Source organism: Tenrec ecaudatus, chromosome 14, assembly GCF_050624435.1.
Source record: "Tenrec ecaudatus isolate mTenEca1 chromosome 14, mTenEca1.hap1, whole genome shotgun sequence".
NCBI lineage: Eukaryota > Metazoa > Chordata > Mammalia > Afrosoricida > Tenrecidae > Tenrec > Tenrec ecaudatus.
In genome coordinates this window covers 85,506,720-85,523,825 of record NC_134543.1, presented here as the reverse complement: position 1 = coordinate 85,523,825, position 17,106 = coordinate 85,506,720, and the positions used below count along the sequence as shown (strand labels likewise).

The window sequence follows — 17,106 nt, the reverse complement described above, 5'->3', positions numbered from 1 at the left end:
GACAGTGTGCGCATGGGCTCCGTAGAATGTGCCTCCTCTCTGACTCCCAAAGGCTCAAAGCAGTCTTTGCAGCACCTCCTCCTGCCCTGCCGCCCACTTCTGGAAGCTGAGCTGCTCAGACAAGCTGAGAAGCCACACTGTCACACGGCGGTTCTCATCCTTGCCAGCGTAGCGACCTTTTCACAGTCCCTCATGTGGTGATGGTGGTGACCCCCAACCATAACATTATTTTCGTTGCTACTTCATCACTGTCATTTTGCTACTGTTTTGAATCCGGCAACCCCTGCGAAAGGGTCGTTTGACCTCCAAAGAGGTTGCAAACCACAGGTTAGTCTAACGGTTCTCAAAATCAGGGCCTTAGGGGAAGCCCACCCCAAAAGGCTGTTGGTTAAATGCTAATTTATGGGCACCACCTCGTAGCTACTGAAACCCAGGCTCAGCTGCAATGCCCAGACTCCTGCACTCTTCCCTTCCCTGAGTGAAAAAGAGTGCCTGAGGAGGTGGCTGCTTCCAGGGCAGAAGAGCCCCAGGGAAGAGACAGGACATAGGCAGACAGACGCAGAGCCCTGTGCCTCAAGACACCTGTTTATTGGGGACACGACTCTGCGACAGGAATGACGGGGATCGTACCAAAAATAGCGACGTCTACAGGGCCCCTTAAGGGGCTAGAAGGGTACAGGGCCCCCCCTCCCCCACCCCTGGTACAAAAATAAACTCTCACGCCATTGGACCAGCAAAGACTGGCAGAGTGCTCCCCCACGGGGACACAATTCTGCCAACCCTGGGACCCCAATCTTTGACCCTCACCCCTGCCACTTCTAAGGCACTGTGACTCTCCCCTGGGCTGGGTGGGTACCTCCCGCCCACCCTCCTACACCCGCTGCCCCTCCACCACTGGTCCGCCCGGGGCTAGGATATGGGTCCCACGCCACCCCCTGCTGGCTGCTCTATCACCTACCTCTAGTGCTCCCCCACTCTGGCAGGGTGAGCTCACTACGCTAATGGCCCCCTAAGAGGGCTCCCTACCGTTCTTGACTCCCCAGCCCAGCCTCTCCTGATCTGGACAGCCCAGGGCTCTCCTCGCCTTCCACAGGAGGGCTGGGAGGTGTCTCCCCTGAGGGTGCTCGGGTGTAGGTCGGGGAGGCGTCAGCCTGGGGCAGCCGGCGCCCCCGCGCACGGCGGCTGTGATGCACTTGCAGGTGCAAGGCCATGAGCTCCGGGGCTCCAGTGGCAAAGGGGCAGAAGAGACAGCGATGCAGGGTGCCCCCGGGCCCGGCCTCGCCCCCCGGGCCCGCCCGCAGGGACAGGTCCAGGGGCTCGGCCTCACCGCCTCGCCCGTTGCGAAGGGTCCTCCCCGGACTAGCCGGCTTCCGACGAGACCCAGGCCCGCTGGTCGGAGGCCGTGGGCTCGCAGCGCCCTCCGCCCAGGCCGCAGGCTGGGGCGCCACTTTGGCTCCTGAAGGCAGTGCTGAACTGCGCTGGGAAGAGGGTGGCGGCTCAGGGGGTGGCCCGGGCCCGGCACCGCTCCTCTGTTCCCGGTGGTGGCGTTGCAGGTGATACTTGAGCGAGCCGGACTGGGTGCCCGCGTAGTCACAGTGTGGACACTTGTAGGGGCGCTCGCCTAGGGGGAAAGGTGGGACAGAGTCACAAGGTCAGGCAGCAGCCCTGGCGCGGCATTCCCCATGGTCCCTGGGCCTCACCTGCCCCCACGCCCTCCACTCTCCTCCCCTCGCCCGTCCCGGCAGCTGCCCCCTCACCTGTGTGCACTCGCAGATGCACTTTGAGGTGGTGCGCTGAGCGGAAGGATTTTCCGCAGAAGGGACAATCCTTGCCGGTGGCGCCCCGGCCCCCTTCCGGCCGAGTCCCTCCAGCCAAGAGCCCGTTCTCTTCTGCAATCACACACAGCACGTGGAAGTCAGCCGGGGCCCGAGGCCCTGTCTCCAGACAGGAGGGTGTGCACCCCGACTCCCCCCACCCTCAGAACTGCTTCTCTTGGGGGAGGGGGTTCTGTTGGGAGAGCTGGGCGCTGGTGTTCCCCGGATGTGGCAGAGGCGCCAGGGAGGAAAGAGGAGACAGGAAAAACTTTCTAAGACACACAAAACCGGGTCCTTTGTGAGAAGGCGCGGGTGGGTACGTACCCTGGGTGGCCGTCGATCTGGCCTGCGCCCCTGCTGCAGATGCAGACTGTGCCGGCCCCTCGCCTGGGCGCGGGTGCAGGGAAGCCAGGGTGCCCAGCGCCCTGCTCCGGGCCCAGGGCTCCTCCTCCGCCTCCACCACCTCTTCCTCTTCGTCCTGCTCCTCTGCACGGTGCCGACGAGCCCGGGCGGGGAGGGCGGAAGGCAGAGGGCGGAAGCCTCCAAAACTGCGGCCAGGCGCAGACTCCGTGCCCTCGCCGTTGGGCCGGGCCTCGCCAGCTCGAAGGCTCAGATAGCCCAGGAGGCTGGGGGGCTCCCTGCGCTCAGCCGGGGCGGGCGCCGGGGCCAGCAGGAGCGCCGGGCCCAGGGACTCATAGGTCAGCAGACCCAGGTCTGGAGGCTGGGGGGCCCGGGCAGGGGCGGAGCCAGGCCCCGGGGCCCGCAGTGGACCCAACTTGCTGGCATGCACCTTCATGTGGTTCTTGAGGAACCAGGGCTCCTTGAAGCAGCGACCACACACGGGACACGCGTGGTCGAAGGAAGCCTTGTGCTTGCGCATGTGGCCCTTGAGAAACCAGGACTGGGTAAAGCTCTGGCCGCACACTTGGCAGCGGAACTCCGGAGGCGCTGGGGGCTCCTCGGGGGCGGGGGCCGGGGTGGGCTCCGGTTCGGGCTCTGGCTCAGGGACCGACTTGGGTTCTGGCTCAGGAGGCGGCGGCGGCTGGGGCTGGGGCGCAGCGGGAGCGGGAGCGGTCGCCAGAGGGCGCGCGGCAGCCCCATGGGCGGTCAGGCTGTGGTGCAGTAGCTCCTCCTCCTGGCTGGAGCCAAAACTGCACAGGCCGCACTTCCAGGGTCTGTGCAGGATGTGCAGGTGGCGTTCGCGCTCCGCCGCCGTGCGAAACTTGCCTTTGCAGAAGGGGCAACGGAAGGCAGAGGACGCAGTAGCCTGGGGGCGAGCCAGGCCCTCAGCGGTGGCGGTGGCCTGCAAACCCCCGGATCCCCTGGCTCTCCCCAGCCGGGCTTCGCGCAGCAGCGCGCGCTCCTCCAATTCTAGCAACAGGCGTGCGGCGGGGCTCCGTGGGCGCTCCGGCTGGTGCGTGCGGAGATGGGAGCGCATCAGAGCCCGCTGTGTGGCGCGATGGCCGCAGTGCGGGCACTGGAAGGCCTGGGCGCCAGGGTGCGCTCGCAGGTGCAACGCCAGGATGGAGTTAAAGCGGAAGCGCTTCCCGCACACAGGGCAAGGGAAACGCCTTTCTCCTGCACGACTCTCTGACCAGGCCACCGCGCCCATCCCTGGCGACCCCACGCTCACACCAGGCCCGTTGGAATAGCGCTGCAGATCCAGTTCGCCATCGAAAGCAGGCGGCGACGATGGCGCTAAGTGGCCGCCCGGGACACGGGGACGTGAGCCCTGTGAAGAAAGGTGCACGTAAAGCCGAGGGTGGAAAAGGGTCAGTTGTGGGCGAATGAAGGGACCTCGAGGGCCTGAAACAGAAATGCCCTTCCCACTCACCTCAGGGAAATTAGGGGTGGGGTGGGAATTGAGGTCCAAGGAGTTAAATTCCAAGACTAGGAAGTGCAAGAGGTAGGGGTCAGGGAGTACCCTTGTCAGGGCTGCAGGTGGAGGCCGCAGCTTCACTCACCTCCATGGACCCCCTTCACATTCTTTGGTTCTGGGGAGTGCAGGGAGGAAGAGGAGGAGAAGCAGCTAGTGAAGGCAACAGGTGCTGAGGAGCTAAAGCAAGAGACATGGGGGGGGGGGGTGTTAAGTCACCTCAAACCCCAGACTTCTACTCTCTATTCCTGCAGCTTTGCCCCTTCCTCTCCTTGCGTCCTGAAGCATCCAAGGGGCTTGAGGTTCTCACATCCCCCTTGATTTGTCAAGCCCACAAGGCTCCTGATAAACACGATTTCTTCCCCAAATGATACTTTCAATGGGGTGTTCCTGAGCCCCCACTACTATTCCATGCCTAGGCAGTGTGGAAGACCATCACAGGATCCCCATATCCCATGTCCATTGGTATGTGCAGTTTGACGAGCAGACGGAATGGGTTTGCCATGCTTCTCAATTATCCAGGTGGGACCAGTTGCTTTCAGACTCTTAGCAGACCCAGTCCAGCCCGTCAAAGGCCCTTCCAGGCTCCACAGTCCTGCCTCCTGCCCTTACCCTGTCTTTCGATCTTCTCCCCTCATCCTCCCTCCCTCCCTCTGCCTGGATTCCTGATCCATTCATTTCCATTCATTACAGAGACTCATTCATGCATGGGAGAGAAACACCTCCCAGCAGCAGAGTCTGGAGACAGACAGAGGGGGAGGGGCATGAAGGGGGAGAGAGCCAGAGGGAGAGGGGAAGGAGAGAGAGTTAGGGGAGGAATGGAAGTTAAGGGGGGCGCTGCTGGCCTGGAGAAGGGGTTAAAAACTGCAGATACCAGCTAGGATTCAGCCCCGTTTCAAACCTGGGAGCCTGCCGTGTGATGGGGCATCTCAGCCCCTTTGTCCAGGGCTGTTCCGAAGCAGGCTTTCCTCCTCTCTGCAGGGGAGAGGCTCCCTCACACAAGAGGAGGATTACACAGGCTCCCAGCTCAAGAGGCTGGAGTGAGGGATGGGGGGCGGGGCTGGGCCATCTGCACAGATAGGAGCTCAGCACAGCTCTGGGCAGGAAGGGGTTAAAATTCTCCAGGCTAAAATTCCCTAGGCCAGGGATGTGCAAAGCTCCAGTGCTAGGGAAGAAGAGAAAGGGGTGGAGGGGTGGGAGGGTGGGGGGAAGCTCTGATTATAGGCTGCCGAGGTCAGCATTAGGACTTAAAAGCAACATGGGAGTTCTGATTTATAGAAAAAGGGGCCTGGGAGGAAAAGCAGGAGGTTTCCAGTCAACCTTCCTGCTTACATATAGAATTAGTCAAGGCCAGACAGACAACTGCCTAAACTGCTTGGGTTTGTTGTTGTTTTTCCCTGAAGTAGAAAGAATATTTGAGATATAAAGAACTTCCTTACAATAGGTATTAAGAGGCAGAAATGGGTTGCTGAGAATGAAGAGGACTCAAGCATTATTTTACTTAAAGATCTTTTATAGAAGATAATTGAGCCAAGAATCGGCCCTCCTTATCAGCAGAGAGAAGACTAGAAGTACAAAGCTTGACTTGTTTCTCTTTAGTGGATACCGTAAGACTCCATGAAGAAGCATGCACCTGTTACACGTGGAACTTGGGCGACAGGAGTTTTATGGGACCTGAGCTATAGTTTCATTAGCAGGAGATGAACTAAGTGTTCTTATCCCCAGATCATTAAATGACCTCTGCAACCATGAAATGTGCATAGTTTTGTGATTCCAAATTACAGCACCCACCTTCACTCTCTGCACCCTCCAAACACACTCCTTTCTCAGCGGTACGATAAAAAGCACACTCGGGCATTGGGGTCCGAGACTATTGTGGCCCCAGCCTGACTACTAATAGCCCTGCATCATTACATAAACCACTTAAATTTCCAGTTTCACACATCTGTAAGTTAAGAGAATAGACAAGTTAACAGTGATGTTCGCTCTCAGTTCAACAGTTTTGTGATACCAAGTCAGGACTCTTTTGGACTCCAAAGGCACGGAAACAAATGGCCACCTATTCAGTACCATGGAGAGAGCAGTGGGCTACCACAGGAACCATTTTGGCCACAGACAGAGCTAGAAAGAGTTCAACCTTCAATTCAACGCCCTTCCACTGAGCCAATTCTGACTCCAGAGCCCAACCCATCTCGACCCTATAGGCCAAGTAGAACTGCCCCTGTGGGTTCCTCAGACTAAATCTTTACAGGAGTGGAAAACGTCATCTTTCTCCCATGAAGCAGCTGGTAGTTTTGAACTACTGACCTTGTGGTTGCCAGTCCAACACATAACCCCTATGCCACCAGAGGTAGAGGGGCCATGTTTGTTATTTTGGCACCAGATAAGACCCTGAAAAATGCTAGAGTGTGTTGTATATGTTTGTTTTGAAGGGTTGTTGTTGTTTTTGCCAGAGTGTTTTGTTTCTTGGATTTTTTTTTTCTTATTTAAGCACCGAAGGGGAAAAAAAAACAGTGATACCAAAGGGATTATTTTGGCCTTTTGAATGTCACTGAAAATAGACAGATGTAATAGAAAATAGATGTAACGAGAAGAATTTTAATTAGCTATCAGGAGTACCCTAACAGTTACAGTTTGTACATCCTGGAATGAGTTACTGAGGAATCGTATTTGGGTCCATCACATTCTGTTGCTCTCCTGGGGATTCCCGGAACATCCTGGTGTACAGCCAATCTGGTATATTCAGAAGCAGATGGCAGTTGGGGAGGGGGGCGGGGGAAAGGAAGTGAGGCTGGGAATACTGCACGGTCATAGCTGACTAACCTATGGGCACATACTCTGATTCTGAGAAGATTCCAGGTCCCCAAAACTGCCTGAAGGATAACAAGGGAAATATCTATCACATGGGAGGCTGACCTTACATTAAAAAAAAAACAGAAGAGCAAGAATGGGGCCAGGCATCTTCCCTCCCTGATCAAAAAAAAAACAAAAAGCTGGCGATGAACAGTTTCCAGGATGGAAAGACAGTGATACACAGAAGGCCCAAAAGGAAGATGAATTCTTCAGCAGGGAAAGTTTTCCCAGAGGGTGCACTCAAACCAGGAAAACCCACACAGAGACCATCGTGGTCCCAGTCACGATCTCCTGATTCCTTCCCGCACCTGTTCCCAGGTGCCAGGATCCATAGGTTTTTCTCAATAGGAGCAAGCAGTGACAGGGCCCCAGGATTCTGTGAAATGACGTGAAACCTAGGTCAAACATGCGTTGCCTGTGGGCAACAGTCACAAGTTTTCCTAGTCAGGCCTTAAACACCATCCACATGAATTCAACAGACAGGAGCACTGACCTACTTTCCACCCCACCCAGAATTCAGGGTTAGCTAGTGCCCTTATTTGGGTTCTGTAGGAATGCAGGGCCAGGGATAGGGATCTTTAGAAATCTTTCTACAACAGGTCAGTTTACTAACCTCTCTTTTGTGCTGAGTAATCTGATAGGGAAGGACATGTGGACCATCAAACCTTACTGAGTCGGGAGATGGGAGGGTGAGAAGAGGGTCAGAATATCCGGGAACGGTCCACAGAAGCCTCTGCTAACTGGTGGGTGCATTTGTTCCTCAAGTAATGTGGCTTAAATGTGTGTGGATTTGAGGGATTTTGTTTGTTTTGTTTTGGGTGGGGAGTGTCAAAGTGTAAGAGGCAAGGGCTCAGGACTTGTGCAGTCTACTTGTGACTAGATAATGTTCCTGGACTCTAACACTTGGTGTTTTTCCCTGTGTAGAGACTCCCCCTACACTTCTCAAATTAGCTTTCAGAATAATTATGATTTAACCCGGCACTAGAGGAACTTCTTAGGTAGTCTACAGTTAAGACCACCTTCCTCACATAGACAGGTCAACAGTGAAGTTTTATAAGCTAATGAGGTCCTTTCCAGGGCACTCTGAACCTCACTGCCTCTGCCTCGATTGCTCCTTCAAACCCACCTCCCTCTTCAATGTGCCCACCCTTCAGACTTCAGACCCAGGTCCTGGAAAAGCCTCCTACCTGTTCCTCCCCGCCCAATCGAGCTGGGGTGTGGGAGCTCAAATACAGGCACAGCAGCAGGAAAGAGGGCACCTGCCCCTGCTGCCACCTACCATGGCGAATCCTATGCAGAGGCATGTCCCAACTTGACCCCTCTTCTGAAAGTTCTGGGGGACTTGGATTTGCCAAGGGGACATGTAGCCAGTCCTAAGCCCTCCTTAATGGGTGCTGACCCTAAGGAGGTCACAGTGGTGGCATCTTTGATTGGGGGTAAACAGGAAACCTCAGAACCCTCCCCGTCGCCCCCCCCACTACCCCCACCCCAAGGAGGTTGGCAAGTGAAGCAGGGCCTGTGATCTGGCACAAGATGTTCTTCCAGGGGCACCCCCAGACCATTCCCGGGAGGGTACAGCGGAAGGAAGATGTGGGGGCAGGGTGTGGGTTATTAGGAGACCAGGGCTCGGCTACCCCTGACCGGGAGAACAAAAGCTGAGTTGCAGCCGCCTCGGCTGCCGCCGCGGGCCGAGCTCTTTGTGACACTTTGTTTGGGACGCGCAGAGGGAAGCACTCCCCATCCTCTCCCCTCCCCCATCCTACACCACCCCCCCCACGCTCCCGGAGAGTTTGGGGGCCCCCTCCCCCACCAGCCCTACCTGGGCCGGGGCCACACATCCACTCTGCCTCCTACCTCGGCCGCCCCAGCGCCCCCAGGCCCCTCGTGCCCTCCCTCAGGGCTCCTACAAAGACGCCCCCCCCCGCCCATCTGCTGGCCCTTCCCCTTTGGTGTCCGCTCGCCCAGCTCCCCCACCTGGCCCCCACCTCCATCGTCGTCCCCCCCCCACGCAAGCTCTGCCGGCTTCGGAGGCCGCCGCCCCCCCGCGCCCCCCCCACCAGGAGCTCTGGACGAAGTTTGCTTGGGGCCGAGCCGGCGCCCCTCCCCCGCCTCCGCCCCCTGCACCTGCTCCGAGCCGGGCGCGCGGAGCGGCCCCCCCTCGGGGTGGGGAGAGGGGGCCGGGGGCGGGGGCCGGGTGGCGGAGGGGGGGCTGGCGGGGGGGGAGCGGCTACTCACGAGCCCCGGGCGGGCGGGCGGCGGCGGCGGAGCGGGCGGCGGCGGCGGCGGCGGCGGCGGCGGGCGGCGGGCCGGCGGCGCGGGCGTCAGCGTTACGTGGGGCCGGGGGAGATGCGCCGGGCCCCGGCCCCCCCGCCCCCGGCCCGGCCCCCGCCCCCTCCCCGGTCCCCCGCCCCCGGCCCTGGCCCGCATTGTGTGCCGCGGGAGGCGGCCCGGCCATTAGCATGCGGGGGGCGGTGCGGCGGGGCTGGGAGCCGCGCGGGAGCGGGAGCGGGGCTCTGGCTCCGGGGACTGGGAGCTGGGGACCCCCGGAGCCGCGAGAGGCGGCCGCCAGGGGCGGGGTGCGGCCAGTTGGGGATGGGGGGCGCCCTCGGGGGGAGGGAGGGATGGTGGGAGCGGGGGTGGGGCGCACAAACGCTTGGAACGGGAGAGTGGAAGAGATTTTGAAAGGTCATCTCGTCCTTCCCCCAGCCTCCTAGCTGGACCGCCCCTCCCACCCTAAACCCGGACATACCAGGCGAGGAGTTGGCTCTGCCGCGCTTTCTGCCCCAACATGCACAGACTCGGGAAGTTCTTCCTGGGGTTTTATCTCAAAGCCTCTCCCTTACATTTTCTGACTCTCTTTTGGGGGAGGAGGAGGGGCGGGCGATGAGAGAGATAGTTAATGTCTGCCGTATAAGAAACATTATTAAAGTTACTCTTCGGTCCTTTCTGTTCTTGATAAACAATTGCAGCTCCTTCCTCTTGACTTGTAGTTTCCATTCCTCAAGTCACTTTAATGGCTCTTCAATATACCAAATATTTACTGAGTGCTTACTGATAGCCAGGCACTGTGCTCAGCGCTGGGGGGATGCCCCTGAAGGGGGGCGTGGGGGGGCGGTTTGGGAGAGTGGAACCCTGCCTCCCAGAGCTAGTAGTCTAGACAGGAGCTAAGGACTTATAAATAGCATACTCAGATTTAATCAATATTTATTGAGTCCCTGTGCACATAGTTAATAGCATATAATCCTTACAATAACCTACTGAAACATAACCAATATCCGCTTAAAGGTAAGGAAAATCAGACTCAAGGAATCTCTTTTCCCAGCCAGTGGCTGTTCCTCAATGCAAGGCCACTGGCTCACATTGTCGGGTCATTGCCATCCAAGAAAATGCACGCACTTGGGAGACCCAGGAGGGAGAAGAACATCTGCAGCAGTTCTCTGGCTCCGTTAAAAATGGGGTTCCCACTCCCCAGAAAAGGAGAGCGGGTGCAGTGCTCTGGGAAGGTTGGCCCAGCACTGAGTGTGTGATAGAGAAGGCCAACTTGTCTCTCAGCAGTACTTCACAGGGGTCTTCCGTCTCCATTGCATTCTACTATCAGTAATAATAAATTACTTTGATGATAATAGGCACTAACATCATCAAGCACTTACACGCCAGGCACTGGGCTAAGCTGGTTTATATGAATTTTCAAATACTCAAGGCAGTCCCTTTGAGATTGGCATCAACTGCCCTTTTGAGACAAAGCAACAAGCAAAGTAAGTTTCCTGAGGTCCCCCATGGAGATCTGGGATGTGAACATAGGTCTGAAGACCTCCTGGCCTCTGCTTTTCTTCACAAGGGGCCTTTCCCAGCTTTGATCTCCCATCATCGCCATCAGCTCAATTCTGACTCATGGCAATCCTATGGGACAGGGTAGAAAGAACTGTCCCTGTGGGTTTTCAAGACCGTTAGTCTTGATGGGACAAGAAAGCTGTGGTTTTTCTCACTTGGAGATGCTAGTGGTTTCAAACTGCAGACCTTGAGGCCCTCAGGGATCTCAGCCCAACCTATAGCCAATACACCACCAGGGCTTCCATAGAGCCGGGTAGGTCTGAATATGCACTCTAGGAGCCCTGGTGGTACAGTGGTGTTGGGCTGCGGTCCCTAAGGGCCGCAAGGTTCGAAACTACCTGCTGTTCCACAGACGGCGCTTTCTACTCTGGGAGGTTTCTACTCCCATAAAAAAATAGTTCCAGTCTCAGAAACTCACAGGGACAGTTCTACTCGACCCTATAGGGAGGATCACTATGAGTCGGCATCAACTTGAGTTGGTTTGGGCAGTGAGTCTGGCTTGGGTTCTTCCCGAGCCCTGGTGGTGCAGTGAGTTAAGCACTGGGAGACTAAACACAGTGTCACCAGTTCAAGCCCAGCAGCCCTTCACAGGCGAAAGATGTGACTGTCAGAAACCCGAGGCAGTTCTACTTTGCCCCACACGTTTGCTGGATTGAAATTAACCGACAGCAGTAAGTTTGGCTTTTCGTTTTCGTCCTTATTGCAGAGAAACATGGCTTCTGCTCAGCTTCGGAATAAGGTCTTTGGTGTACGGGCATCAGGCATATCAGGCCTCAGTCAACAACTTCCAGTCATATTATTAGCTACCTTTTATCAGTGGGACAAAGGTGATGTTCAGATAGTTGGATACTCATTTTCAAAATAGCAGCTGTGCTCCTTGTTCAAATCTGTCTGTCTGCAAGGCTCTCTCTCTCTCTAGTATTAATTACAGTATCCTTCCTAAAACTCACCCTTTCGGGTCCTCCCGCACTACATCTCTAGCTGCAGGATGTCACAGAGGCAAAAACAATCACGTCCGTGAGCAAGTGTCCCCCATCCACTTAGTCAGTGCCTGATACAGCATAAATCGTTCAAAATGGAAAGGCAGAAAAACTGCCAAGAAACTACGAGGCGGGAGGCCAGGGATTTAAACCTTACCTGGTCTGGGGACAAAGCTGCAAGTGGTAATGGCAGGGACCAATCCAGACAGTACTGTTGGGCACTCCCTAGGGAAGAGCAAGTAATTTGAGGAGGAAGCTAGAGAGAGAAAAATAAGGATAGAAATCGGAGGGAATTGGGACCCAGGGGGAGGAGGTCTATGGGAATGAGGCAAGTGACTAGAGAAGGCACTCAAGAGTGAGGAGAGATGGGGGCAACAGGAAATGGGAAAAGAAGGCGGGGCTGGGTATCCAGTGGAGTGAACTGAGGCTGGCATCTACCCAGGGCCACTCCTTGGATCCTTAGGCCCTCATAAGGACCTTTGTCCCACCACACCCTCGCTTGACAGCCCTGTCTGTGCCTGAAGAAATGTGTCATATGCTCTGACCAGGCCGTCTGGGAACCCCAGGACCCTGCTGGGTCCCATCGTCCCTACAGAGAAGCTACTTCATAAGAGGTAGGTGTAAGTGCCTGAACCTCAAGTCCCTCAGTGCTGAAGGCAGGAGGGGGCAGCTGAAAAGAGATGTTGCTGAGTCTCCTGCTTCCAGACAGACAAGCCCCATAATGCATTTTTCCAAGCCCAGGAAGCACCCAGTTCCAGTAGTCAGAGGAGCCATGGAGGAGAAAGCTGATCAGCAGAAGCAGGAGAGACCCAGCATTCGTCTGGAAAAGTTACAGCGCTGGGCCAGGCAGCAGCAGAGTGGACACCTCTTGGTGCTGGCGGTGAGGCTGGGCTGCCCCACCCCAGGCTTCCACATGCCCACTTGTATCCCAGTTTCAATTCCACCCATCCTTAGTAAGAACCTACTAGGTGCCACAAACTATGCTAGGCTCGAGGGGGTGGAGGGAGGAGGAAACCCAGAGATGGAAAAAGGCAAGACCCTGAAAATCCAAATAGTGTTTGTCTTGTGGGGAAAAGATACAGGTAAGTAATGAAGATAGGACATGAGGAAGAAAACTTAAGTGATACACCTTTCCTTCACTCCCTTGGTTGAATACCCTCCTGCATCATATATTCCTCCCAACTCCTGATGGATGAAGAGGGATGGGTTTTGAGGAGGGAAGGGACTCTCTGAAGGTTTTCCCTCACCTGTCCTGCCCCTGGCCCCCAGGTGAGCCAGCTATGGCTAGCAATCGCTGTGGTGCCCTTTACTGTCTCAGTCGCCTGTCTGAACTCTGCTTGTCACATGGCCACAGCACTGCCTCTTGGGTCTGCAGCCTTGGTGAGACCCATCTCAAGGGAGCATGGAAGGAGGTGGGGGTGGGGGCGCTCCCTAATGGGACCATAACTCAACCCTTCCTTCTCACCATTCAGGGTCTCCTCTCTGGGACTGTCACCCTTGAGCTGCGCAGAGCTCCCCGCCTCTGGAAGGTGAGAGGGGAAGAGCACAGTTCTTTCCCCCACACAAATAGCACACACACACACATATACCCTCAGTCCAGGGAGCAATTGGCTCCCTGAGGGTTGACTGATTCTGTCACCTGTGCTATCCCTGACGGATCTAAAGGCTTGAGGGGGGAAAGCAAGAAACTTCGAAGGCCTGCTGACCCTGTTTGGAGGTAGAGATGGAGGCACTGAGTTTTGACTTCAGCTGGCTGAGCTGGTGGGGCGAGGGAAGTGAGTCCCTGAGACTGCACCAGGCTGAGCTGGCTCACTGGCAGGTGCGGGCCATGATGACCTGCAATACCTGCAGCTTGATCTTGGGCTTCGTGGTGGTGGTGGTCGAGGTGATGAAGACAGCCTTGGCGCCCACCTCAGCTGACCCCTCCCAGGTATGGGTGAATAAAGAAGGTGGGAGGAGGGAGGGGGGAGGGCTGAGGGCAGGGTCTTCTGCACTATCCTCAGACCTATCTACTTACAGCTGCCTGGCTTGCTAGTTTTGGAGCTCAGCATGGAAGCCTTCACCCTAGGAGGAGTGTTGGCCTCAGCATACGCCCTATTCCTGTTGAGTCAGAGGAAGCCAGGGTGCTGCAGGAGGCAGAGTCTGTACTACCAGGAGCTGCAGGAGGTATGGCTGGGAAGCAGGCACAGGAGTGGCTGTCAGCTCATGTCTTTCACCCACTCTCAGTGGGACTTAAGGGAAATCAGTGGGCAGATGGGGCATCCCGAATCCCTAGACGGAAAATGACCAGGTCTCTGGGTTAGAGAGAACTGGGGCTGGCCCAAGAACATTAGGAAGCTGCATACATTTAGAAAGAGCAGCAGGAACACAAGCAACATGAGAAATTGGAAAGGTGGGGAGTTGCTTCTGTCTGGGATTTCTTCTGGCTTTCCCTAGTTTGCTTCCCCCGGGGTCTCTGTCCGGTTTTCAGGGCCTCTCTGCGTTGGAGGAGGAGGCTCCCGTTCTGGAGAATGGTCCCACGGTGGCTAGTCCAGCAAACTGAACCAATAAATCAGTGACCCAGAAAGGAGGGGTCAACTCAGGTGATGCTCCCCTTTTGCTCCCCTGTTGCGCGGAGGGAGTGCTCTCCAAACCCTCCCAAGCCCCATCCAGCTGAGGGCAGAAGCTTGATGGACTCCAGAGACCTGCATTGTGCCCAATCCAGTATCTTTCTGCTCAGTGCAGGCCCTTCTCACTCTTCCCTCTAGAAGTTAGCCCTGGCCAGTCTTCCCCACCTCGCAGCCTGGCAAACCTACCCACCTGCAGGGCTCTTACGGCGCCAACCTTCAGTGAGAGCCACTTCTTTTCTTCCATCCTCACCCTCCTGCCCCCCCACCTCCCTGTACAGCCTCACTCCTGCCCCATCGCACTACGCTCTTCCGTCCACCTCTCACAGCCCCATTCACTCCAAGCCCCGGCTCTGCGCACGCCAGCTCGGAATCCCACTCCTGGGGGCTTCAGTTGTCCCTTCCATCCGGTTCCTTGTTGACTCCGGCGGAGACTACAAGTTCCAGAATGCCCCGCTGCCCCGTGACCTGCTGGGAAAATAAAGGGCCTGTCCCTTCGCGGAGGGGGCGCTGTGTGGCGGCTGAGTGACGCGAGGCTCTGGAAGTCGGGGCCTAGCCGAGAATCTCCCCGGGCGCGACCATTGGCCCCGGGTGCGGGGAGGAACCGGGCGGGTCACCCTGCGCGGGGGCGCCTCTGCCCCGACCACGGGACCCCAAAGCCGAGGACGGACCCGCACCTCTCCCGCGGGCAGCTGTGAAGGCGGGCGGGGGAGGGGTGCCCGCCCTCGGCGGGGCTGGGAATTCCCAACCGCTGTCACCGGGGCCCCTCGCGCTGGTGCCCAGGTCCAAAGTCCTGAGACTTGGAGCGCGCGCGAGAAAGGGGCTGGAGATGATGAGTCAGGAGCGCGGGGCCGCGGGCGCGGGGGCGCGCGGGGCGGGCCGACCCCAGACTTTCCCGCCTCTGCGAATTGGCCCGGGCGAAGAGCCCGCGTCGCCGCCACCCCTTCTTCGCCGGGCGCGCGCGGCACTGCGCAGACGCGGCCTCCCGGCGGCCCTGCCGACCTTTCATCTCGGGAGGCTGTTTGCTGAAGCTCGGCTCGCTCGCCCCCAACCGCTCGTTTATTTATTTTGCAACGTGTGCGGGTGTGCCGAGATAACAGGCGCGGGCAGGCTGGGGAAGCGCCCAGGGACGCGGGAGTCCCAGGGCGCTAGCAGGCAGTTGTACTCGGGGTGCTGCTCACACTCCTTTCTGTTGCCACGTGAGGAGGTTTCTTCCCCGGAGATGGCTGCGGCTCAGGTGTTTGCTGAGCCCGCGGCACCGCTGAAGGCGGAGTGCAACCAGACTCCGACACCGCAGGGCCACCAGACGCCTCCTTTCTCTTGGGGAACACCCTGGGAGCTGTAATAGCTACCTTCTAGCTGGGTTACGGGTGGGGACCACCGGTAGGAAGGAGGCTCTGCCCTCCTCTCCACCGTCTAATTGTCCCAACAGTGGAGAGTTCATGTTGTGAAGAAAAACAATTGTCTTCGAAGACAATGTGGGAGATGAAGACAGGGAGTGGGGGTGGGGTCGCACATCAGCCATTTGTTTTCACTGCCTTTCAAAGGAGAGCAACAACTTTTAGTCAGGTGATCTGAGAGGCCTGTAGCGAATGCATTCCAGTTCTTGGAGAAACGTATGGCTCAGATTGGACGGGGTTATGCTGCCTCAACAACGCCAAATCACAGCCATTTAAAACCAGGCAGGCGGACGGAACTGCGTGGGAGAGAAATGTGGAACGAACTAATAATTTAAAAAAAAAAAAAAAAAGACCAGGCGTACTGACTCAGTAGAGAGCAGTCAACGCTGTGGCCGTGGCCCTTTGGCACCTTTCAGAGTTAAAACTGAACTCAGCCCCTTGGTTCAACTTTTAAGCAAATAATGGCTAGGTCTATAAAGGGAACAATAATCACACCAGGAAGGTAAGCACTCCTTAGAAGAAGAAAACAGCAACCGCGAGACCAAAAGGGCAGTTTTTGCCAGAACAGCTCAGAAGACAGGAAGGGACAGGAAGAAGGCGAGATGGAAAAGGGAGACCAGAAAGGGGGAAGAACGATGTAATATTGTGGGGTTGCAGCTGTTGAAGGGGAAACTAATTTTTTCTGCAACCTTTAACCAAGTTACAACAAACAAAGCACAAACCAGAAAAGTTAATGTCTCATTCTATTTGTCCAAGGAAGACAGGCAGGAGGCTCTGCTCATGATACTGATTCCAGGACTCAAGCTGATGTCCCACCATCTCCAGATTCCAATTCCACCATGTCATCAGGAGGCTTAGGGTTTCCCGCTCAGAACGTGAAGTAAGCATGGGGGATGTTCCTGGGCTCTCAAGTGCTTCTGCCTAGAAGGGACCCATGTCACTTCCACTCACACTTCATTGGCCAAATCCACTCAGCACATCCAATTTCAAGGAAGCAAAAAGGGTAATTTTTTTTCATGTTCCTGGAAGGAGAACTCACTGCTATCAAGTAGATTCTGCACAAGGGAAACGGAAATACTTCATTAAAGGAATAAGTTATTCATTCACAGTGATACTTAAAACAGATTAGCAGTGGAATTCATCCATTCCAGCAGTTAGAAACTTCTTTGGTTTCCTGCCATGAACCACTAAATTAAGTTCTGGTGTTTGTTTCTTTTTTTACACCATTTTAGTTGTAAAATCTAACTATAATGACAGTGAGATGAATCACTTTTCTATGGCCTTTCTTGTCATGGTCTTGCGATTGGATGGGACTAAGCACACTTAGGTGTCATGTAGTCCACCAAGGGATTTGGATGGCTTGCTAATGATGCAAATAAACCATGAAGCTCCTGTGGTGGTGGGATGGACGATGTAAATAAGACAAATGCAACCCTAATGAGTGGATTGGTCAGTTTGGCCATTCTGCCAGGCTTAAAAGAGAGTCGCTCCCAGCTAAGAAAGAGGATCCAGAAATGAAGCATGCTATTTGGGACTGAAGTTCCTGCACTTAGACCCCCCTGGACAGAGCCTTAACACCAGAAATGGCCCGCAGTGCTTCCCTATCCTACGAGCAAAGCTAATTAGGTCTACCAATCCACAGATCGAGAAAGCCGAGCACCTTCTAGTAGAGCGGAATGCCCTGATATGCTAGAGAGCTTTGTTAACACTTTCACAGACCAGGATGAGGTGAGGCTGAGGACCAGA

General features: G+C 56.1%; 2 protein-coding genes across 3 annotated transcripts; one reads left to right on the top strand and one right to left on the bottom strand.

Annotated features, from left to right (window-relative positions):
* Window positions 1–567: 567 nt before the first annotated feature.
* On the bottom strand, window positions 568–9,552 carry ZNF219 (zinc finger protein 219). 2 transcript variants are annotated; one of them, XM_075530758.1, is made up of 5 exons: window positions 9,293–9,552; window positions 3,779–3,870; window positions 2,139–3,546; window positions 1,758–1,889; window positions 568–1,621 (listed from the first exon to the last, which is right to left on the bottom strand). In XM_075530758.1, the coding sequence occupies exons 2-5, from the start codon at window positions 3,782–3,784 to the stop codon at window positions 1,023–1,025; spliced, it is 2,145 nt and encodes a 714-aa protein (XP_075386873.1). In that variant the 5' UTR covers window positions 3,785–3,870; window positions 9,293–9,552; the 3' UTR covers window positions 568–1,022. The 2 variants fall into 2 exon arrangements, with proteins under 2 accessions (XP_075386873.1, XP_075386872.1); XM_075530757.1 differs by lacking the exon at window positions 9,293–9,552 and adding an exon at window positions 8,779–9,187.
* On the top strand, window positions 7,175–14,629 carry TMEM253 (transmembrane protein 253). The gene is made up of 8 exons (XM_075530759.1): window positions 7,175–7,286; window positions 11,861–11,968; window positions 12,096–12,234; window positions 12,624–12,734; window positions 12,827–12,883; window positions 13,174–13,284; window positions 13,374–13,520; window positions 13,825–14,629. Exons 3-8 carry the CDS (start codon window positions 12,127–12,129, stop codon window positions 13,894–13,896), a joined length of 606 nt encoding a protein of 201 aa, XP_075386874.1. The 5' UTR covers window positions 7,175–7,286; window positions 11,861–11,968; window positions 12,096–12,126; the 3' UTR covers window positions 13,897–14,629.
* The last annotated feature ends 2,477 nt before the right edge of the window (window positions 14,630–17,106 follow it).

Excerpts from the sequence above, each read along its gene's own strand:
- ZNF219 (XM_075530758.1), bottom strand. Across the intron at positions 1,890-2,138 it reads CAGATCGACGGCCACCCAGG|AAGAGAACGGGCTCTTGGCT; the intron begins GTACGTACCCAC and ends GTGTGATTGCAG. Across the intron at positions 1,622-1,757 it reads GCATCTGCGAGTGCACACAG|GCGAGCGCCCCTACAAGTGT; the intron begins GTGAGGGGGCAG and ends CTTTCCCCCTAG.
- TMEM253 (XM_075530759.1), top strand. The coding sequence starts at position 12,127 with ATGGAGGAGAAAGCTGATCAGCAGAAGCAGGAGAGACCCAGCATTCGT. Across the intron at positions 12,735-12,826 it reads CTCTTGGGTCTGCAGCCTTG|GGTCTCCTCTCTGGGACTGT; the intron begins GTGAGACCCATC and ends CTCACCATTCAG. Across the intron at positions 13,521-13,824 it reads ACTACCAGGAGCTGCAGGAG|GGCCTCTCTGCGTTGGAGGA; the intron begins GTATGGCTGGGA and ends TCCGGTTTTCAG.